The sequence below is a fragment of the Rana temporaria genome, chromosome 5, assembly GCF_905171775.1.
Source record: "Rana temporaria chromosome 5, aRanTem1.1, whole genome shotgun sequence".
NCBI lineage: Eukaryota > Metazoa > Chordata > Amphibia > Anura > Ranidae > Rana > Rana temporaria.
In genome coordinates, this window is record NC_053493.1 from 4983425 (window position 1) to 5007931 (window position 24507).

The window sequence follows — 24507 nt, forward strand, 5'->3', positions numbered from 1 at the left end:
CGGAGGCGCAGTGTACCCTTTTTACCCTGCGCCTACACAAATTATTTGCGCTACGCTTCATTCATGAAGCAGTAGCCACGTAATTTGCGTGGGCGCTCCTCAAAAATGCCCTGCGTAAGGGCGCCTAATGTAAATGATCCCGTAGGGGACGGGAATCATTTAAATTAGGCGCGTTCCCGCGCCGAGCGTAGAGCGCATGCTCCGTCGGGAAACTTTCCCGACGTGCATTGCGGTAAATGACGTCGCAAGGACGTCATTTGCTTCAAAGTGAACGTGAATGGCGTCCAGCGCCATTCACGATTCACTTACGCAAACTACGTAAAATTTAAACCTCGCGACGCGGGAACGACGGGTATCCTTAGCATTCTCTGCCCCTGCTTTACGCGAAACCCGACGTACGCAAACGACGTAAACTGCGTACGCAGGGCTCGCGTAACGTTGTGAATCGGCGTGAGTATGCAATTTGCATACTATACGCTGACCACAACGGGGACGCCACCTAGCGGCCTGCGTAAGAATGCAGCCTAAGATATGCGGGCATAAGAGCCTTATGCCACGCATATCTTAGGCTGCAGTCGGCGTAACGAGCTCTCTGAATCAGGAGAAGTCGTTACGCCGGCGGAAGTAAGCAATTGCGCTGCGTAACTATGGTTACGCAGACGCAATTGCTTCTTGAATCTGGGCCACTGTATGTATATCATGTGTATTCAGTGGCTCAGCATCTAATGCAAAGGCGTAGATGAGTCTACAGATGAGTCAGGAAACGATCGTCCAGCTGTCCCTTATCTTCACACCCATTATGTGCCGGCGGCCGCGAGTCGTTTGTGTTCAGTTCTGTGATTGATAATCTCCGTTGTAATTATTGATAAGAGAGAATGTGGCCCCTCCCCCCCCCCCCTGGCCATAGGATTATGACCATTTCTTACCCAGGTGAGTCAGTGCAGCAGATGTCCCCGGGGGGGGGATGTACTGAAGGACGCTGATAGGACGCTGAATCCCGGACTTGATCGTCGTCCTACAATGAAGAAAATCCAGAAATTCCTTATCGGGATCCTTTCCATCCACATTCTTCTTTGCGGTGAGTCTTAAGATTCAATTCTCAGGATTCTGAGGCTTTGATTTGCATGTTTTCTTTTTTTTTAGGTAAAATTTGGTATTTTTCCAATTTTACCTGAATTGTCTTAAAGCCAAACTGGGGGGAAAAAAATTGCAGATATGCAGGACGCATGATTTTATTTTTTTAATTTAAAAAAACTTTCTAGCTGCAGTAAATCACAGACAATGTAAAAAAAGAAAAAAAAAGAAATCTGAAGATATTATTCGAGTTTTAGCACTTAGCGGCCACCCCACGTACCATTTACTGCGGCAGGGCGGGCCGCTCTGTGCCAGATCACGTCCCTAGTATGTGATCTGATGCTTCCGGGTCTGGAGCGCTCGTGCCGATAGCAACCCGCTACTGCTGTGATTGGACGCAGCAGGAGCCAATCAGCGGGTCAGGCAGACTCGCGGTCTGCCGGGACCCGCCGATCGTTCGGGAAAGAAGCAGAATGGCGGTCCGCCTATGTAAACAAGGCAGATCGCCGTTCTATCAGTAGGGAAGGTAGTGGTCCTGTGTTTCTGCAAAGCAGGGACAAGGATCTCTGCTTTCCCATAGTACAAGCACCTCCCCCACAGTAACATTTTAGGCACACATTTAACCCCTATGATCACCCCTGATGTTAACCCCTTCCAGTGGCAGCCGGTGGTAATTTTTTTGGGGGGGTGGCAAACAGTATCACCCATCCCCCCCCGCACCCCCCTACTTGTTACTGACCTTTGGCTTGTTCCTCAACTACGCTCCGCTTGATTCCAAACTGCAACCCCTTGTTACCGACCTTTGGCTTGTTTTCTTACTATGGTTCTGCTTGATCCTTCTCTACCTGCTGCTACATAGTTGTGCACAGCCTATCGCATTAGGGTGTGCACCCCAAAGCTTAAACATATTTGCATGTGTGTGCATGTGTACATACAGTATACTGATGGTGTCAGCAAAGCGGTGGATGGTGTCAGTTGGGCAGTGGACAGTGTCAGTAGTTTTTATTTTTAATCCATTTTTTTATTTTAGGAGCCCCATTAGGGAGCTTTGGTGAAATATCAGGGGTCTATTTATGTGTGTTACTGCACATTTAATGCAGCATATTTCTGTGCTTACTGCATGTTTAACGCAGTAGATTTCTGTGTGTTAATGCACGTTTAAACAGTATATTTCTGTGCATTACTGCACGTTTAACGCTGTATATTCCAGTGCGTTACTACACGTTTAATGCAACATATTTCTGTTTTTTAGTGCACGTTTAACGCAGTATGTTTCTGTGCATTACTGCATGTTTAACGCAGTATATTTCTGTGTGTTAATGCACGTTTAAAGCAGTATATTTCAGTGCATTAGTGCATGTTTAACGTTGTATATTTCGATGCAATCTGCACCATACAGAGTGATTAGGGTGTGCCCAGGCACACCTAGCACACCCTGTGTGCACACCTATGACCTGCTATATCTGCTACTAGACCCAGGGCCATCTTTAATGTTGATTGGACACTGGGCAACATTTTTGTGCCCCCCCCCCATGCAATTTTGTTCTCCACCTGCTCTGAGACATACAACAAATATCAGCTAGACTTAAAATAAGTTTACTTACGTGAATCTGGCCCCAGGAGTTTACGGCCCAGGGGCCAGATTCACATAGGAGGGCGTATCTTTGTGCAGGCGTAGCGTATCCTATATACGTTACGCCGCCGTAACTTAGAGAGGCGAGTACCGTATTCACAAAGAACTTGCGCCCTAAGTTACGGCGGCGTAGCGTGAATGGGCCGGCGTAAGCCCGCCTAATTCAAAGTAGGCTGGTAGGGGGCGTGTTGTATGGTAATGAATCGTGACCCCACGTAAATGACGCACCTAACGAACGGCGCATGCGCGCGCATGCTCAGTATCACGTTGAATTTTCTCCGTAAATTGCGCTGGCTCAATGCTTAGTCGACGTGAACGTAACCTACGCCCATCCCCATTCACGTACGACTTACGCAAACTACGTAAAATACGACGCTGTTCCGACGTTTCCGACGTCCATACCTAATATGACTTACCCCTGCTTTATGAGAAGAAAAGGAAATTTACCCCTAGGGGCTTTGTGTTGCAGCACGGTATAAATAATGTACAAGTAGGTAAAAAAGTATAAATTTATTGATAGGGTATCAAAACCGAGCCCCTAGACAAAAAAGGGGAACTCAGGATATGAGCTTTAATAAAATCAATCCATAAACAGAAAGGCAAAGAAATACATCACAACATGGTAACAATGATAATTCAAATTTGAACAGTACTATATGCATATAAGCACTATGTGCGGAAAAAATCCCCTACGCGTTTCGACCTTCGTAGTAGCAGTCTTCTTCAGGGAGCCAATGTTTTTACGCAGACATAGGTTCTATGAAGGGGTAAAGTTACGCCGGTTGTACACGTTACGTAAACAGCGTATTTTAATACCCTGGGCGCAAGTACGTTCGTGAATCGGCGTATCTAGCTAATTTGCATATTCAATCGCGGAAATATACGGAAGCGATCCTAGCGGCCAGCGTAAATATGCAACCCAAGATACGACGGCGTAGGAGACTTATGCCGCTCGTATCTTGGCAACAGTGAGGCGTATCTGATTCTATGAATCAGGCGCATAGATGCGACGCCTCACATTCGGACTTACGACGGCGTATCAGGAGATACGCCGTCGTAAGTCCTTTGTGAATCTGGGCCCTGGTGTGGTGTTTCAGAGCTGTCATAAAAGCAGAGAACAGTCAAGAATAGATACTGTGGGCTATTTTCAGGCATTCTGATATCTCTTTATCATTTACTACTCCTCCACTTAGATAGCCTTCAGTCACCAAAGTGAGGATGATTCATGGAGGTACAGCAGTCCTACTGAGAAATCATCCATGTACAATTCCCTGAGGAGGAATTTCAGATCCGATCATGAACATGTTCCGGTTCTTTTGGAGTAACTAGACTTATTTACAGAAAATCTCCAACCACAGCCCCCTACAGCATATCTGTGACATATTTCAGCATAGTCTAGGGTTGGTTCATTTTTGATAGTCGTGTGATATGTGAATGAATGAATAAATTAATGAGTAACTTGTATAGCGCTACAAACGCAAACTAAATTGCCTCAAGGCGCTTTTGCAGCCAGTGTTGGCCTGTGTCTTCAGAAGAGGTGGGTCTTAAGCTTCTTCCTGAAGGCCCGATGATATTCTTCCGAGCGGATGTCCGCAGGTAGAGCGTTCCATAGCCGGGGTCCTTGAAATGAGAATCTTCGTTCGCCTTTTGATTTGTAGTGGGTCTTGGGCATGTGGAGGAGGTTCTGGTTAGTTGACCAGTGGTGGCGACTTGGGGTGCAGTGCTTTATTTTTTTTTCAGAGGTATTGCGGGGCTGTAATGGAATGGCCCGTGATACCCAGAGACTTTTGAAGGATGCGGGGTACTCCTGTGCCAGCTTCACTAATGACTCTTGGGTCATCCTATGTCCAATAGGGGCATAGAATGACTGAGAAATTATATCATGATTTACATGAGATGGGGCAATAATGATAATTCATGTATTGCAGGATATCTTGAAATATCACAAGTTGTTAAATCTGACCCCAACAGGTCAATAGGAGAGTGACTCATTCAATGTGGTACATAGACTGTTGAGGTGCTAATTAAGTCTACCTGGCTGTAGTGATAAAAGCTTGCTGTGATTGCATTCTATTGTCTGTTGTGCTAATTAAGTCTGCCTCTCAAAAACCTTTCATTGTGTGAAGTTCTATTGATGATAATATGTGTTGTGAGTTAACACACTCTAAAGGTCAGACGTCTACAAAGGAATGTGTATTGTGTATCAGGTGAGAATAGCTTATCGCGGAGTCAGAACGTAAATGACTAGTAATAAGTTCATGTAGATTATCTGAATGTCAATATCTAAAGGAATGTGTATTGAGCACCCATTGTGTCATGTTGTGGGTGGAGTTAAGCCATTGTTTCTTGGGGCTTCTAACTGTATAAAAACACCCTAAGTTTACCATTAAAGTGTCATTCGTTTTGGAACCAGAGACAGAGCTGTGTGTGTCTTGTTCTTCTGGGGGAAATCCAATGGGTCTTGTCTGCTGGATTGTGGAGTGTTGATAAGCTGTCGTGGGCTGGTGGAATGGAATATCATAACGGCATTAACCCCTGACCGTTACAGGGGCTTTTCTTTGTGAGTGAGGCAGAGGGTCTTAAATGTAACCCGATCCTTCGCGACTAACCAATGGAGGGTCCTAAGGGACGGGGTGATTGATGCCCAGTTTTTTTCCAGTTACCAGTCTGGCTGCCGTATTCTGGACAACTTGTAGACATACATTTTTTTATTTGGGAAGTCCTAGGTAAGAGGGAGTTTGTGTAGTCGAGTCGGGAACTGATGATTCTTCCAACTACTGCAGCTGTATCTCCTTTCGGGATGAGTCTACGCAACAGGCGAAGAAGATGGTGAGATCCGCTGACTACTGATCCTATTTGTGCGTCCATAGTCATGTCTCAGTCAAAGATGACTCAGAGGCTTTTGGCCAAGGATGGTGGGTGGTGTGAACGTCGTGCTAGGGTTTTTGTTTCGGTTTGCATGGAGGAAGAGGAGCTCTGTTTTGGATCCATTAAGTTTGAGGGTGCTCTTAGACGATTAAATGACAATCAATGAGAGGCAGTTTTCCAGTGCGTGGTACTGGCCTTTTTTGTTTGTGATGCGTAGGTAAAGTTGGTTATCATCAGTGTAGGAGTTATAGAACAGGTCCTGGTTGCTGATCATTTTTGAGGAGTAGGCGGAGGTAGATGTTAAATACAAAATCAATTTATTCATTTATTGGTTATCTATTTTCTATTAGCAACAACTAAGACCAAACCAAAGACTTCAATATCAGTTACTGAGCCATCAACTTTACCTACAACTGAGACTGAAGCTTCAAAAACAACTGAATCCACAACTTCAACCACTACTAAGTCCACAAATTTACCCACAACTGGGTCTGCAGCATTTACCACTACTGGGTTCTCAAATTCACTTGAAACCGCAAGTGCAACCACACATGAGTCTACACCTGGGTTCATAACTCTACCCACGATACAACCCTCAACTTTACTTAGCACTGTAATTACAACTGAGGCTGAAACTTTACTTACAAGTGAGTCTGAAACTTTAACTGCAACTGAATCTGAAACTTTAACTGCAACTGAATCTGAAACTTTACTTACAACTGACTCCGAAACTTTAACTGCAACTGAATCTGAAACTTTACTTACAACTGAGGCTGACACCTTACTTACAACTGAATCTGAAACTTTAACTGCAACTGAATCTGAAACTTTACTTACAACTGAGGCTGAAACTTTACTTACAACTGGGTCTGAAACTTTACTTACAACTGAGGCTGAAACTTTACTTACAACTGAGGCTGACACTTTACTTACAACTGAGGTTGACACTTTACTTACAACTGAATCTGAAACTCTACCTACAACTGAGTCTGAAACTTTAACTGCAACTGAATCTGAAACTTTAACTGCAACTGAATCTGAAACTTTACTCACAACTGAGTCTGAAACTTTAACTGCAACTGAATCTGAAACTTTACTTACAACTGAGGCTGAAACTTTACTTACAACTGGGTCTGAAACTTTACTTACAACTGGGTCTGAAACTTTACTTACAACTGAGGCTGAAACTTTACTTACAACTGAGGCTGACACTTTACTTACAACTGAAGTTGACACTTTAATTACAACTGAATCTGAAACTTTACTTACAACCGAATGTGAAACTTTACTTACAACTGAGTCTGAAACTTTAACTGCAACTGAATCTGAAACTTTACTTACAACTGAGGCTGAAACTTTACTTACAACTGAGGCTGAAACTTTATTTACAACTAAGGCTGAAACTTTACTTACAACTGGGTCTGAAACTTTACTTACAACTGAGGCTGAAACTTTACTTACAACTGAGGCTGACACTTTACTTACAACTGAGGTTGACACTTTACTTACAACTGAATCTGAAACTCTACTTACAACTGAGTCTGAAACTTTAACTGCAACTGAATCTGAAACTTTAACTGCAACTGAATCTGAAACTTTACTTACAACTGAGGCTGAAACTTTACTCACAACTGAGTCTGAAACTTTAACTGCAACTGAATCTGAAACTTTAACTGCAACTGAGTCTGAAACTTTACTTACAACTGAGTCCGCAACATTAACCACCCCTGAGTCCACAGCTATCCTCACAACTGAATTTGAAACTTTACCCACTGCTGAGTTCTCAACTTTACCCACAAATGATTTTTCAACTATCCCTATAATTGAGTCCGCAACTTTAACAACAACTGAGTCTGAAACGTTAACTATTACTGAGTTCTCAACTTTACTCACAACACAGTCTGCCACTTTAACCACAATTGAGTCTGCAACTATCCCTACCACCGAGTCTGCAACTTTAACTGCAACTGAGGATGCAACTATAAACACAACTGAGTCCTCAACTTTACCCACAACTGAGTCCTCAACTTCAAACACAACTGTGTCTGTAAGGTCTACCACAATTGAGTCTGCAAATTTAAAGACCACAGCTGAGTCTTCAACTTTAATTACAACTGAGTCCACAACTTTACCCACAACTGAGCTTTCAACTTTAACCACTATTCAGTCCTCAACTTTATGCGCAACTGAGTCTACAGGTTCTACCACAACTGAGTCTGCAAATTTAACCACAGCTGAATCCACACCTAGCCTCAAAACTGAGTCTGCAAGCGTCACCACAGCTGAGTCTTCAATTTTAACCAGACGCGAGTCTGCAAGTTCAACCCCAACTAATTCCACAATCAAGTCTTCAACTTTTACCACAATTGAGTCTGCAACATTACCTGCTACTGGGCCCCCAACTTTAACCACTACCAAGTCTTCAACTTTAACCCCTACTCAGCTCTCAAGTTTACTTACAACTGAGTCTGCAAGTTCAATCACAACTGGGCCCACAAAGTTACCCACAACTGAGCTTGCAACTTTAACCCCTATTCAGTCCTCAACCTTACTCACAACTGAGTATACAAATGTAACCATAACTGGATCCACAACTAGCCTCAAAACTGAGTCTGCAAGTTTCACTACAGCTGTGTCTTCAGCTTTAACCACAAGTGAGCCTGCACCTTTAACCTCAATTGCATCTGCAAGTTCAACCACAACTTTACCCACAACCGGGCTCTCATTGTTAACTACTACTGGGCCCCCAATTTTATCCACAACTTTAGCCACTACTAAGCCCACAACTTTAACTTTAACCACAAGTGGTTCTGCAACTTTAACCCCAATTAAATCTGCAAGTTCAACCACAACTAAATCCATAACATTATCCAAATCTGGGTCCACAATGCTACCCACAATCAAGTCTTCAGCTGTAACCGCAATTGAGTTCACAACGCTAACTGCTACTGGGCCCCCAACTTTAAGCACAACTTTAGCTGCTACTGAATTAACCACAACTGAGTCCACAACTTTAGCCGCGACCAAGTCTTCAGTTTTAACCTCTACTCAGCTCCCAACTTTACTCACAACTGAGTTTGCAAGTTCAACCACAACTGAGTCCCCAAATTTAACCACAACTGGGTCCAAAGATTTAACCACAACTGACTCTGTAACTTTAACAGCTTATAAGTCTGCATTTTTAACCTCAACCGTGTCTGCAAGTTCAAACATAACTGGGTTTGCGACTTTCACCACAAATGAGTTCACAATTATCCCCACAAATAGGTCCACAACATTAACCGCTGCTGAATCCTCATCTTTACTCACAACTGGGACTGCAAGTTCAACCACAGCTAGATCCACAACTAGCTTCAAAACTGAGTCTGCAAGTTTCATCACAACTAAGTCCATAACATTATCCAAAACTGGGTCTTCAACTTTACCCACAACCAAGTCTTCAACTTTAACCCCAATTGAGTCCGCAACGCTAACTGCTACTGGGCCCCCAACTTTCGCCACAATTTTAGTTGCTACTGAATCCACAAAATTAACCACAACTCAGTCCACAGCTTTAGACTCTACCAAGTCTTCAACTTTAACCCCTTCTCAGCTCCAAACTTTACTCACAACTGAGTCTGCAAGTTCAACCACAACTAAGTCCATGACATTATCCACAACAGGGTCCCCAACTGTACCCACCATCAAGTCTTCAACTTTAACCCCTTCTCAGCTCCTAACTTTACTCACAACTAAGTCCATGACATTATCCACAACAGAGTTCCCAACTGTACCCACCATCAACTCTTCAACTTTTACCACAACTGAATCTGCAACATTAACTGTTACTATGCCTCCGACTTTAACCACAGCTTCAGCTGCTACTGAGCCCACAGCTTTAACCACAACTGAGTCTTCAACAACATCTAGGTCCGCAGCCTTAACCTCAACTGTGTCTGCAATTTCAAACACAGCTGGGTTGACGACTTTTGCCACAAATAAGCATACAATTACCCCCACAAATGGGTCCACTACTGCTGAGTCATCATCTTTACATGCAATTGGGACTGCAAGTGCATCGATAATTGATTCTACAAGTTTAACTACAATGGAGTCCCCAACATTAACTGCTACTGGATCCCCAACTTTAACCACAGCTGAGGCCACAACTTTAGCCGCTACTAAGCCTGCAACTTTACTCACAACTGCAAGTTCATCGACGAATTTAACCACAAGTGCATTCACAATAATCTCCAAAACTGAGGCCACAACTTTAAACACAATTGAGTCCACAACTTTACCCACAACTGAGCCCTCAACTTTAACCACAACTGAGTTTGCAACTTTAACCACTATTAAGTCCCCAACTTTACTCACAAATGAGTCCACAAGTTCAGCTACAACTGAGTCTGCAAATGTAACCACAATGGAATCCACAACTGGGTCCAAAACTGAGCCTGCAAGTTCAACCACAACTTTATCCTCAACTGGGTCCAAAACTTTACCCACAATCAAGTCTTCAGCTTTACCCACATTTCAGTCTACAAAGGAAACTGAGCCCCAAACTTTAACCACAACTGAGTCTTCAACATTAACAGCTTCTAAGTCTGCAGCTTTAACCTCAACGGTGTCTGCAAGTTCAAACACAGCTGATTCTACAACTTTAGCTCCAACATTGGCTGCTACTGGATCCCCAGCTTTTACCACAACTTTAGCCGCTACCGCATCTGCAACTTTAACCACTACTCAGCTCTTACAATTACCTACAACTGAGTCTGCAAAGTCAACCACAACTGAGCCTTCAACTTTAAATACAACCGAGTCCACATCTTTACCTACAACTGAGTCTGCAAGTTCAACCACAATTAAGTCTGAAAATGTAACCACAACTGAATCCATAACTAACCTCGAAACTTTAACCTCAATTGAGTCTGCAAATTCAACCCCAACTAAGACCATAACATTATCCACAATTGGGTCCAAAACTTTACCCGCAATCAGTTCTTCAGCTTTACCCACAATTGAGTCTACAAAGGAAACTGCTACTGGGCCCCTAACTTTAACCACAACTGAGTCTTTAACATTAACAGCTTCTAAGTCGGCAGCTTTAACCCCAACGGTGTCGGCAAGTTCAAACACAGCTGGGTTTACAACTTTCACCACAAATGAGTTCACAATTATCCCCACAAATGGGTCCACATTAACCACTGCCGAGTCATCATCTTTACTCGCAACTGGTGCTGCAAGTTCAGCCACAACTGATTCCACAACTTTAACTCCAATTGGGGCCCCAACAATAGCTGCTACTGGATCCCCAGCTTTAACCATAACTTTAGCCGCTACCGCACCTGCAACTTTAACCACTACTCAGCTCTTACAATTACCTACAAGTGAGTCTGCAAAGTCAACCACAACTGGGCCTTCAACTTTAAATACAACCGAGTCCACATCTTTACCTACAACTGAGTCCACATCTTTACCTACAACTGAGTCCGAAAGTTCAACCACAATTAAGTCTGAAAATGTAACCACAACTGAGGCCACAACTTTAAACACAATTGAGTCCACAACTTTACCCACAACTGAGCCCTCAACTTTAACCACAACTGAGTTTGCAACTTTAACCACTATTAAGTTCCCAACTTTACTCACAAATGAGTCCACAAGTTCAGCTACAACTGAGTCTGCAAATGTAACTACAACTGAATCCACAACAAGCGTCAAAACTGAGCCTGCAAGTAAATCCACAACTTTATCCACAACTGGGTCCAAAACTTTACCCACAATCAAGACCTCAGCTTTACCCACAATTGAGTCTACAAAGGAAACTGAGCCCCAAACTTTAACCACAACTGAGTCTTCAACATTAACAGCTTCTAAGTCTGCAGCTTTAACCTTAATGGTGTCTGCAAGTTCAAACACAGCTGATTCTACAACTTTAGCTCCAACATTGGCTGCTACTGGATCCCCAGCTTTTACCACAACTTTAGCCGCTACCGCATCTGCAACTTTAACCACTACTCAGCTCTTACAATTATCTACAACTGAGTCTGCAAATTCAACCACAACTGAGCCTTCAACTTTAAATACAACCGAGTCCACATCTTCACCTACAACTGAGTCCACATGTTTACCTACAACTGAGTCCACATCTTTACCTACAACTGAGTCCGAACGTTCAACCACAATTAAGTCTGAAAATGTAACCACAACTGAATCCATAACTAACCTCGAAACTTTAACCCCAGATGAGTCTGCAAATTCAACCACAACTAAGGCCATAACATTATCCACAATTGGGTCCACAACTTTTCCCACAATCAAGTCTTCAACTTTAACCTCAATTGAGTCGGCAAAATTAACTGCTACTGGGCTCCCAACTTTAACCAAAACTTTAACTACAACTGAGTCCACAACTTTAGCTGCTAACAAGTCTTCCACTTTAACCACTACTCATCTTTCAACTTTACTCACAACTGAGTCTGCAAGTTCGATCACAAATGGGTCCACAACTTTACCCACAATCAAGTCTTCAACTTTAACCGCAATTGAGTCCGCAACATTAACTGCTACTGGGCCCCCAACTTTAACCACTACTTTAGCCGCTACTGCGTCCACAGCTTTAACCACTACTGAGTCTGCAACTTTAATAGCTTCTAAGTCTGCAAGTTCAAACATAACTGGGTTTGCGACTTTCACTAAAACTAGGTTCACAATTATCCCCACAAATGGGTCCACAACATTAACCACAACTGAATCCTCATCTTTAATTGCGACTGGGACTGCAAGTTTAACCAAAACTGATTCCACAACTTTAACTACAACTGAGTCCCCAACGTTAGCGGCTACTGGATCCCCAACTTTAATCCAAACTGAGTACCCAACTTTAGCCACTACTGAATCTGCAACTTTAACCACTACTCAGCTCTCAGCCTTACTTACAACTGAGTATGCCAATTTAACCACAAATGAGTCCACAACTTTAACAGCTACTGAGTCCACAGGTTTAACCACCAATGAGTCTTCAATTTTAACTTCTACTGGGTCCAAAACTTTTACTGCTACTGAAGTTACAGCTTTAACCACAACTGGTTATGCAACTTTAACCACTACGGAGTTCACAACTTTAACACCAACTGAGTCCACAACTTTAACTGCTACTAAGTCCACATCATTATCCACAATTGAGTCTGCAATTTTAATCACAACAGCTTTACCACTAGCTGAGTCTGCAACTTTAACTGATACTGAATTTTCAACTGTAACCACTACTGAGTCCACAGCTTTACCCACAACTGAATCTTCAACTTTAACACCTGCTGAGTCCACAGCTCTACCCACAACTGAATCTGAAACTTTAACTGCTGAGTCCACAACTTTAACCAATACCGAATCTTCAACTTTAGCCACTGCTGAGTCCACAACTTTACCCACAACTGAGTCTTCAACTTTAACACCTGCTGAGTCCACAGCTCTACCCACAACTGAGTCTGAAACTTTAACTGCTGAGTCCACAACTTTAACCGATGCCGAATCTTCAACTTTAGCCACTGCTGAGTCCACAACTTTACCCACAACTGAGTCTTCAACTTTAACACCTGCTGAGTCCACAGCTCTACCCACAACTGAATCTGAAACTTTAACTGCTCAGTCCACAACTTTAACCGATACCGAATCTTCAACTTTAGCCACTGCTGAGTCCACAGCTCTACCCACAACTGAATCTGAAACTTTAACTGCTGAGTCCACAACTTTAACCGATACCGAATCTTCAACTTTAGCCACTGCTGAGTCCACAACTTTACCCACAACTGAGTCTTCAATTTTAACACCTGCTGAGTCCACAGCTCTACCCACAACTGAGTCTGAAACTTTAGCTGCTGAGTCCACAACTTTAACCGATACCGAATCTTCAACTTTAGCCACTGCTGAGTCCACAGCTCTACCCACAACTGAATCTTCAACTTTAACTGCTGAGTCCACAACTTTAACCAATACCGAATATTCAACTTTAACCACTGCTGAGTCCACAACTTTACCCACAACCGAGTCTTCAACTTTAACACCGGCCGAGTCCACAGCTCAACCCACAACTGAATCTGAAACTTTAACTGCTGAGTCCACAACTTTAACCAATACCGAATCTTCAACTTTAGCCTCTGCTGAGTCCACAGCTCTACCCACAACTGAATCTTCAACTTTAACACCTGCTGAGTCCACAGCTCTACCCACATCTGAACCTGAAACTTTAACTGCTGAGTCCACAACTTTAACCGATACCGAATCTTCAACTTTAGCCACTGCTGAGTCCACAACTTTACCCACAACTGAGTCTGAAACTTTAACTGCTGAGTCCACAACTTTAACTGATACCGAATCTTCAACTTTAGCCACTGCTGAGTCCACAACTTTACCCACAACCCAGTCTTCAACTTTAACACCTGCTGAGTCCACAGCTCTACCCACAACTGAATCTGAAACTTTAACTGCTGAGTCCACAACTTTAACCGATACCGAATCTTCAACTTTAGCCACTGCTGAGTCCACAACTTTACCCACAAATGAGTTTTCAACTTTAACACCTGCTGAGTCCACAGCTCTACCCACAACTAAGTCTGAAACTTTAACTGCTGAGTCCACAACTTTAACCGATACCGAATCTTCAACTTTAGCCACTGCTGAGTCCACAACTTTACCCACAACTGAGTCTTCAATTTTAACACCTGCTGAGTCCACAGCTCTACCCACAACTGAGTCTGAAACTTTAACGCCTGCTAAGTCCACACCTCTACCCACAACTAAGTCTGAAACTTTAACCGCTGAGTCCACAACTTTAACCGATACTGAATCTTCAACTTTAACTACTATCAAGTCTTCAATTTTAACACCTGCTGAGTCCACAGCTCTACCCACAACTGAATCTGAAACTTTAACTGCTGAGTCCACAACTTTAACCGATACCGAATCTTCAACTTTAGCCACTGCTGAGTCCACAACTTTACCCACAACCGAGTCTTCAACTTTAACACCTGCTGAGTCCACAGCTCTACCCACAACTGAATCTGAAACATTAACTGCTGAGTCCACAACTTTAAACAATACCGAATCTTCAACTTTAGCCACTGCTGAGTCCACAACTTTACCCACAACAGAGTCTTCAACTTTAACACCTGCTGAGTCCACAGCTCTACCCACAACTGAATCTGAAACTTTAACCGTTGAGTCCACAACTTTAACCGATACCGAATCTTCAACTTTAGCCACTGCTGAGTCCACAACTTTACCCACAACTGAGTCTTCAACTTTAACACCTGCTGAGTCAACAGCTCTACCCACAACTGAATCTGAAACTTTAACTGCTGAGTCCACAACTTTAACCTATACCGAATCTTCAACTTTAGCCACTGCTGAGTGCACAACTTTACCCACAACTGAGTCTTCAAATTTAACACCTGCTGAGTCCACAGCTCTACCCACAACTGAGTCTGAAACTTTAACTGCTGAGTCCACAACTTTAACCGATACCGAATCTTCAACTTTAGCAACTGCTGAGTCCACAGCTCTACCCACAACTGAGTCTGAAACTTTAACTGCTGAGTCCACATCTTTAACTCATACCGAATCTTCAACTTTAGCCACTGCTGAGTCCACAACTTTACCCACAACTGAGTCTTCAACTTTAACACCTGCTGAGTCCACAGCTCTACCCACAACTGAATCTGAAACTTTAACTGCTGAGTCCACAACTTTAACCGATACCGAATCTTCAACTTTAGCCACTGCTGAGTCCACAACTTTAACCGATACCGAATCTTCAACTTTAGCCACTGCTGAGTCCACAGCTCTACCCACAACTGAATCTGAAACTTTAACTGCTGAGTCCACAACTTTAACCGATACCGAATCTTCAACTTTAGCCACTGCTGAGTCCACAACTTTACCCACAACTGAGTCTTCAATTTTAACACCTGCTGAGTCCACAGCTCTACCCACAACTGAGTCTGAAACTTTAGCTGCTGAGTCCACAACTTTAACCGATACCGAATCTTCAACTTTAGCCACTGCTGAGTCCACAGCTCTACCCACAACTGAATCTTCAACTTTAACTGCTGAGTCCACAACTTTAACCAATACCGAATATTCAACTTTAACCACTGCTGAGTCCACAACTTTACCCACAACCGAGTCTTCAACTTTAACACCGGCCGAGTCCACAGCTCAACCCACAACTGAATCTGAAACTTTAACTGCTGAGTCCACAACTTTAACCAATACCGAATCTTCAACTTTAGCCTCTGCTGAGTCCACAGCTCTACCCACAACTGAATCTTCAACTTTAACACCTGCTGAGTCCACAGCTCTACCCACATCTGAACCTGAAACTTTAACTGCTGAGTCCACAACTTTAACCGGTACCGAATCTTCAACTTTAGCCACTGCTGAGTCCACAACTTTACCCACAACTGAGTCTGAAACTTTAACTGCTGAGTCCACAACTTTAACTGATACCGAATCTTCAACTTTAGCCACTGCTGAGTCCACAACTTTACCCACAACCCAGTCTTCAACTTTAACACCTGCTGAGTCCACAGCTCTACCCACAACTGAATCTTCAACTTTAACACCTGCTGAGTCCACAGCTCTACCCACAACTAAGTCTGAAACTTTAATTGCTGAGTCCACAACTTTAACCGATACCGAATCTTCAACTTTAGCCACTGCGGAGTCCACAACTTTACCCACAACTGAGTCTGAAACTTTAACTGCTGAGTCCACAACTTTAACTGATACCGAATCTTCAACTTTAGCCACTGCTGAGTCCACAACTTTACCCACAACCCAGTCTTCAACTTTAACACCTGCTGAGTCCACAGCTCTACCCACAACTGAATCTGAAACTTTAACACCTGCTGAGTCCACAGCTCTACCCACAACTGAGTCTGAAACTTTAACTGCTGAGTCCACAACTTTAACCGATACCGAATCTTCAACTTTAGCCACTGCTGAGTCCACAACTTTACCCACAAATGAGTTTTCAACTTTAACACCTGCTGAGTCCACAGCTCTACCCACAACTAAGTCTGAAACTTTAACCGCTGAGTCCACAACTTTAACCGATACTGAATCTTCAACTTTAACTACTATCAAGTCTTCAATTTTAACACCTGCTGAGTCCACAGCTCTACCCACAACTGAATCTGAAACTTTAACTGCTGAGTCCACAACTTTAACCGATACCGAATCTTCAACTTTAGCCACTGCTGAGTCCACAACTTTACCCACAACCGAGTCTTCAACTTTAACACCTGCTGAGTCCACAGCTCTACCCACAACTGAATCTGAAACATTAACTGCTGAGTCCACAACTTTAAACAATACCGAATCTTCAACTTTAGCCACTGCTGAGTCCACAACTTTACCCACAACAGAGTCTTCAACTTTAACACCTGCTGAGTCCACAGCTCTACCCACAACTGAATCTGAAACTTTAACCGTTGAGTCCACAACTTTAACCGATACCGAATCTTCAACTTTAGCCACTGCTGAGTCCACAACTTTACCCACAACTGAGTCTTCAACTTTAACACCTGCTGAGTCAACAGCTCTACCCACAACTGAATCTGAAACTTTAACTGCTGAGTCCACAACTTTAACCTATACCGAATCTTCAACTTTAGCCACTGCTGAGTGCACAACTTTACCCACAACTGAGTCTTCAAATTTAACACCTGCTGAGTCCACAGCTCTACCCACAACTGAGTCTGAAACTTTAACTGCTGAGTCCACAACTTTAACCGATACCGAATCTTCAACTTTAGCAACTGCTGAGTCCACAGCTCTACCCACAACTGAGTCTGAAACTTTAACTGCTGAGTCCACATCTTTAACTCATACCGAATCTTCAACTTTAGCCACTGCTGAGTCCACAACTTTACCCACAACTGAGTCTTCAACTTTAACACCTGCTGAGTCCACAGCTCTACCCACAACTAAGTCTGAAACTTTAACCGTTGAGTCCACAACTTTAACCGATACCGAATCTTCAACTTTAGCCACTGCTGAGTCCACAACTTTACCCACAACTGAGTCTTCAACTTTAACACCTGCTGAGTCCACAGCTCTACCCACAACTGAATCTGAAACTTTAACTGCTGAGTCCACAACTTTAACCGATACCGAATCTTCAACTTTAGCCACTGCTGAGTCCACAACTTTACCCACAACTGAGTCTTCAACTTTAACACCTGCTGAGTCCACAACTTTACCCACAACTGAGTCTTCAACTTTAACACCTGCTGAGTCCACAGCTTTACCCACAACTGAATCTGAAACTTTAACTGCTGAGTCCACAACTTTAACTGATACCGAATCTTCAACTTTAGCCACTGCTGAGTCCACAACTTTACCCACAACCGAGTCTTCAACTTTAACACCTGCTGAGTCCACAGCTCTACCCACAACTGAATCTGAAAATTTAACTGCTGAGTCCACAACTTTAACCGATACCGAATCTTCAACTTCAGCCACTGCTGAGTCCATAACTTTACCCACAACTGAGTCTTCAACTTTAACACCTGCTGAGTCCACAGCTCTACCCACAACTGAATCTGAAACATTAACTGCTGAGTCCACAACTTTAAACAATACCGAATCTTCAACTTTAGCCACTGCTGAGTCCACAACTTTAACCGATACCGAATCTTCAACTTTAGCCACTGCTGAGTCCACAACTTTACCCACAACCGAGTCTTCAACTTTAACACCTGCTGAGTCCACAGCTCTACCCACAACTGAATCTGAAACTTTAACTGCTGAGTCCACAACTTTACCCACAAATGAGTCTTCAACTTTAGCCACTGCTGAGTCCATAACTTTACCCACAACCAAGTCTTCAACTTTAACACCCACAACTGAATCTTCAACTTTAGCCACTGCTGACTCCACAACTTTACCCACAAATGAGTCTTCAACTTTAACCACAACTGAATCTGAAACTTTAACTGCTGAGTCCACAACTTTACCCACAAATGAGTCTTCAACTTTAGCCACTGCTGAGTCCATAACTTTACCCACAACCAAGTCTTCAACTTTAACACCCACAACCGAATCTTCAACTTTAGCCACTGCTGACTCCACAACTTTACCCACAAATGAGTCTTCAACTTTAACACCTGCTGAGTCCACAGCTCTACCCACAACTGAGTCTGAAACTTTAACCGATGAGTCCACAACTTTAACCGATACCGAATCTTCAACTTTAACTACTATTGAGTCCACAACGTTAACATCTACTGAATCTGAAGCTTTACAAACAAGTGAGTCTGCAAATTGAACAGCTACTGAGTCTGCAACTTTAAAGTTGTTCTAATGGTAGAAGTTTTTTTTTACCTTAATGCATTCTCTGCATTAAGATAAAAATAAACTTCTGTGTGTATCTTCCCCCAGCAACCCTTTATACTTACCTGAGCCTGATCTCGATACAGCACTGTGCCCGAGAGCAACGGCTCTCTTGGCTCTATCTCCCCTTACTTGGGATCAAGACAGCAATGGGAGCAATTGGCGTATGGAGCTGAGCGGACGGGTAATTCACAGGATGCATAGTCAAACAAGTCAGGTCAGTGACAGATGGTCAGGTACAGGCATGTTCAGAAGGAAGGGGAAAGGTCAGGTTACAGGCAGAGGTCAGTAACTCTGGTGCAGGCAGATGAGCAAGAGACAAGCAAAATCCAAGGGCAGGGCAGAGGTCAAGTGAGGTCAGGACAAGCTGGGTCAGTCACAGGTATCAAGAATAGGAACGAGCACAGGAATAGCTGCAGATCAGATGGCAACCAACTAGTGCAACTGCTGCACTTATATAGGCCACATGGTGGCAGTATTAATGGCAATCGCACGCACAGCTGTGCAAACGCATATGCCCGCGTCTGTGCACTGCAAGACAAGCACCCGCAGGCCCGTGCCTGTATATCTGTGTGTACCTTTATCAAAAAATAAATTCTTACCCTAACTGAGCGATTCATTACAAGAGAGTATTTAATCTCAACTTCTAGTAAGTCCACAGCAAAAACAATAAAGTAAGGCATATAATAGATTCAAAGGAGAATATATAATAGGATAAAAGAATAGATATAATAGGACAGGGATATGCAATTAGCGGACCTCCAGCTGTTGCAGAACTACAAATCCCATGAGGCATAGCAAGACTCTGACAGCCACAAGCATGACACCCAGAGGCAGAGGCATGATGGGACTTGTAGTTTTGCAACAGCTGGAGGTCCACTAATTGCATATCACCGTAATAGGATAAAAGAAGAAATATAATAGGATAAAAGAAGGGATATATTACCGTATATACTCGAGTATAAGCCGACCTGAATATAAGCCAAGGCACTTAATTTTACCACAAAAAAACTGGGAAAACATATTGACTAGGGTAGGAAAATGCAGCAGCTACTGAATAAACAATGCCCATCTGCAGTCTCACTGTGCCCATTTGCAGTGTAATTGTGCCCATTTGCAGTCTAATTGTGCCTAGTTGCAGTCTCACTGTGCCCAGTTGCAGTCTCACTGTGCCCATATGCAGTCTATCACTATGCCCATTTGCAGTGTCTCACTGAGCCCATATGCAGTCTCTCACTGTGCACATATGCAGTCCTTTCATTAGTAAAACAGCGTGTGTCTCTCACTGTGCACATATGCAGTCCTTTCATTAGTAAAACAGCGTGTGTCTCTCACTGTGCCCATATGCAGTCCTTTCATTAGTAAAACAGCGTGTGTCTCTCACTGTGCACATATGCAGTCCTTTCATTAGTAAAACAGCGTGTGTCTCTCACTGTGCCCATATGCAGTCCTTTCATTAGTAAAACAGCGTGTGTCTCTCACTGTGCCCATATGCAGTCCTTTCATTAGTAAAACAGCGTGTGTCTCTCACTGTGCCCATATGCAGTCCTTTCATTAGTAAAACAGCGTGTGTGTGCCGCTGTATAAACCAGTCTGTTCAGCCATCTATTGTAAGAAAGCCCCGCCTCCTCCTTGTCCTTCCGTGATAGAGGAACACTGATACGATGCTGGGAAACTCTATCAGTGTTCCGTCACAGATGAGGAGAAGGCGGGGCTGTCTTACAATAGACGGCCAAACAGACTGGGTTTCCCAGTGGCAGACACGCTGTTTTACTGCTGAAAGGTACGGCTGCATATGGATTACACATCGGGAGACACATGCTGTTTTACTGCTGACTCGAGTATAAGCCGAGGGAGTCATTTTTCAGCCTAAAAAATGGACTGAAAAACTTGGCTTATACTCGAGTATATACGGTAGATTAAAAGAAGGAATATGATAGAATAAATTAAGAGATATAATAAAATAAAAGAAGACATATAATGCAATAAAGGAAGGCATGTATTAGAATAAACTAAGGAATATATTAGAACAAAAGAAGAGAAAAAGTAGGATTAAAGAAGAGTTATAATAGGATAAAAGAAGCGTTATAATAGGATAAATAAACCACAATAAATAAACCACGTTACTTTCACCTTCCTTATTGACATCAGTGCATTTCGCCAAAATAGCAGTTGCTCTGATATCTCTCAGATTTCACCAACATTTCAGGGAAATTAAAACTTTAAATGTCATCCATCCCTACTTATGAGTGTCCATTGTTCCTGTTTCGTTGGTTATGGAACCTTTTTCTTCTATGGTGGCCTATAGACAGTTGGGTGGTCTGCTAGAAATATTGGCCCAGATTCACAAAGCACTTACGCCGACGTAAGTGCAAATGTGCGCTGTATCTGTGCGCCAGAATCACAAACAGATATGCGCCTAAAACCAGGCTACACCCTGCCGAAGTAGCTTGCTTACGCTGGCGTAAGGTGGGCGTACATTTAGGCTGGGTGCACGGTGCCACTCCCATTGATTACTCATTCAAACATGCAAATGAGGGAAATACGTTCCGGCGATTCACGAACGTAAGTGCGCCCGATGCAGGCTACGCGAGGTGTGCGTAAGTTGTACGTCAGGCGTAAAGTTTTTCCCAATAAAGGAGGCGCAACCCAGCACCAGACATGCAAAGGTCTGCACCAGGGAACACAAGCCGGCGTATTGTGCGTTGGACGTGTGTCTGGCTGGGCGTAGGTTACGTTCACGGCGTACGCAGTGATCCGGCGTATCTTAGGCAGTTGTTCCGATGTGGTTGTGAGCAGGCGCAGGGGGATGCGTCCACGTCATGGCGCATGCACAGTTCATTATACGTACTTGTCTGGCTCTCAACCCATCATTTGCATGGGGTCACGCCTCATTTGCATGGGTCACGCCCACTTCCACCTACGCCGGCCTGCGCCTTTGAAACCCACGCCACGCTGGCGCAGCGTTGGGAGCACTGGCTTGCTGAATTCCATGCTTGCCTCTCTGCGCTGCGTTGGCGTAGCGTACAGCGGTTACTCTACGGCGGCGTAATGTGCGCCTGCTCTCTGTGAATCTAGGCCATTGTATTTTTGCCATTATCACTGTACACATTTTATCTTACAGGTTCGGTTGCAGTGAAGGCCTACATGCGAAGTTCAAGCCCTGCGGATAAAAATATAATGAACGCATTTGTACAACAGGTAATTTGGCTTAAAACAAATCCAAAGATGTCAAGCTGTTTCCATGACAACATTTCTTAACATCTCAGTCAATGATATCTGGAGGTCAAAAAAAGAAAAAATTCACAGCTCAATTACTAGCCAGCCTGCAACAAACCAAATTGTCCTACATAACCAGGGCCGGCCCTACCATGGGACCCGATGGTACCATTGTACCAAATCGAAAAATAAAAAATACTGCGCTATCTTAAATATAAAAAACAGGTACCATTGTACCAGGCAGCACTTTCAGGGGGGCAGCAAATTTCCTGCCCGCACGCCATCCCATTCCGCCAGCTCCACTCTCCACTCCACTGTGGGGCTAATTGCCGCCCAACCGCTCCTCCCGTTCCGCTCTCCGCTCCACTGTGGGGTTAATTGCAGTAATAACAGGTCCTTTTTATACTCCTATATACATGTATAGAGCCATGATAGGTCCACTTTAGTTATCATGATGTAAAATAATGGATGTGGGGGCATTTTGGTGAACGTAATTCTTTTGGGGGGGGGCAGCATTTCATTCTTGGTACCAGGCAGCACAATGTCTTGGGCCGGCACTGTGCATAACAGAGGCTACAACACGGCAGGGCACACAGTGTACTGCAGTCCTAACTCTATAATTTGAATCTCCAAAGATGGAGCATATATAAAATAATGGATAGACTAAGGGCAGGGATTGCCTGAGGGGAGCCCACCCATCCTTAAAGGTACAGGGACACCCAGCAATAGCACACTGGCAGCAAAGGTATCCAGTGCATCCCATCACAGTACAAACAAATGGCAACCACCCCAGCCTATAACTAGCCTTTACAGCAAGGAGCACATTGAAGGGCAACATATGTCAAAAAACAAAAACATTTTGGTGGTTACCATTTGTTTGTATACATGGTATCTGGAGGCACTGGTTTAGGCCTGTCCCCCTCATCTCGGATAACTACCTGCAAATGACTTTCCCATCTTCTACCATGTGTGTCCAGCCTTTCCGTTCAGTTTCTATTCTCTAATCATAGACAACTCTTGTATCTCAAGGTCCTCTGTGATTAATAAAGGACAGCTCAGAAGAGGAAATAGATTATGCAAAAATCAGCCGGTTCAGCAGGGACCAGCCGAAATTTTGGTCAGTGTGTAGCCATCCCAGTTCAAACAGAAGGAGTTGAATAGATCAACATGAGAAGTGGGAAGGTAGGTCCTAATATCAGAGGAGATGGGCAATCAGGAGAATCTGTTATTTTGTCCTAAGTAGGTGATGTATAAATTGACTTGTTATTATAGTACTTGTACTCTTAATTGATTCAGCATTTGCATGCCTTTGAAGTTTACAGGAATTATTTTTTTTGCAGACATGTTCAAATCTCTTCAACAAGTTTCAGACTGCAGACTTCACCCTGACCTATGGAAAGGACAGGATCTCAGTGCATTGCTCTTCAGTCCTTTTTTCCATCTCATAGGAATCATAAAAGAGTAAACTTTCATAAGATTTTATGGAATATTTCATTAATTGAACTATAGGGTTTGGGTTTTCTGCTGCCATGGGCTCATGGTGTATGCCGGGGATACCTATAGTTGGTTGAAATAGATAATCCGGCCTTCTTTACAATTAAAGAGTGGGCTACCAGTAAGGAGAAATTGAGATTTTCCTAGCTTGTGACGGAAAATATTAGTTATATGAAGACAGGAGGCGAGTATCTTATGCATTATCTTTCCTTTAATAATGCCCACAGCAGAAATACAACTTTAGTGGATTTTAGTAATAATAAAAGAATTTTTACAACCAAAACTACAAGTCCCAGCAGCCCCTAGGGCCTATCAGCCAATCACGTGGTCCCTGCCAGTATATAAGGGGCTGCCCCTTTAATCACTTCCTCTTTCTTGGAGCGAACTGTCAAAGACTTGAAAACCGCGAACTTCAATTCCAACTAGTCTTCCGACCATCAACGATTTGGATTCGGTGAATCGCGTGAGCAGAGGTCCCAACGGGGACAACAAAGGAGATTCCTCCGGAAATCGCTCAGCCCGTGGCTCGCGTGTTGCGGTCCTCAGTAACCTGGAACAATATGAGAAGAAAGACCATGATAGGGTTGGGTCGGGAGGGAAGATACTCGCCTCCTGTCTTCATATAACTAATATTTTCCGTCACAAGCTAGGAAAATCTCAATTTATATATCAGACAGGAGGCTCATATCTTATGCAAGTTCAAAGTCATACATAGATATAAATACAATAACAATTAAGTATACGTCTAATTAACAACCGAGTTATAGAACCGACATAGATACGTGTTCCTCCGGTCTAAAGTAGAATTGGCGGAAGGTGGATTCAGAAGACCAGTCCGCCGC

General features: G+C 43.5%; 1 protein-coding gene and 1 long non-coding RNA gene across 2 annotated transcripts; both read left to right on the plus strand.

Moving 5' to 3' along the window:
• Positions 1-1020: 1020 nt before the first annotated feature.
• On the plus strand, positions 1021-18887 carry LOC120939716 (mucin-17-like). The gene is made up of 2 exons (XM_040352045.1): positions 1021-1078; positions 5926-18887. The coding sequence occupies exons 1-2, from the start codon at positions 1021-1023 to the stop codon at positions 18885-18887; spliced, it is 13020 nt and encodes a 4339-aa protein (XP_040207979.1).
• Positions 18888-22072: 3185 nt separating this feature from the next.
• Positions 22073-23937, plus strand: LOC120939751. Its single transcript, XR_005749366.1, has 2 exons — positions 22073-22153; positions 23512-23937. It is a non-coding gene; the product is annotated as an uncharacterized LOC120939751 (long non-coding RNA).
• The last annotated feature ends 570 nt before the right edge of the window (positions 23938-24507 follow it).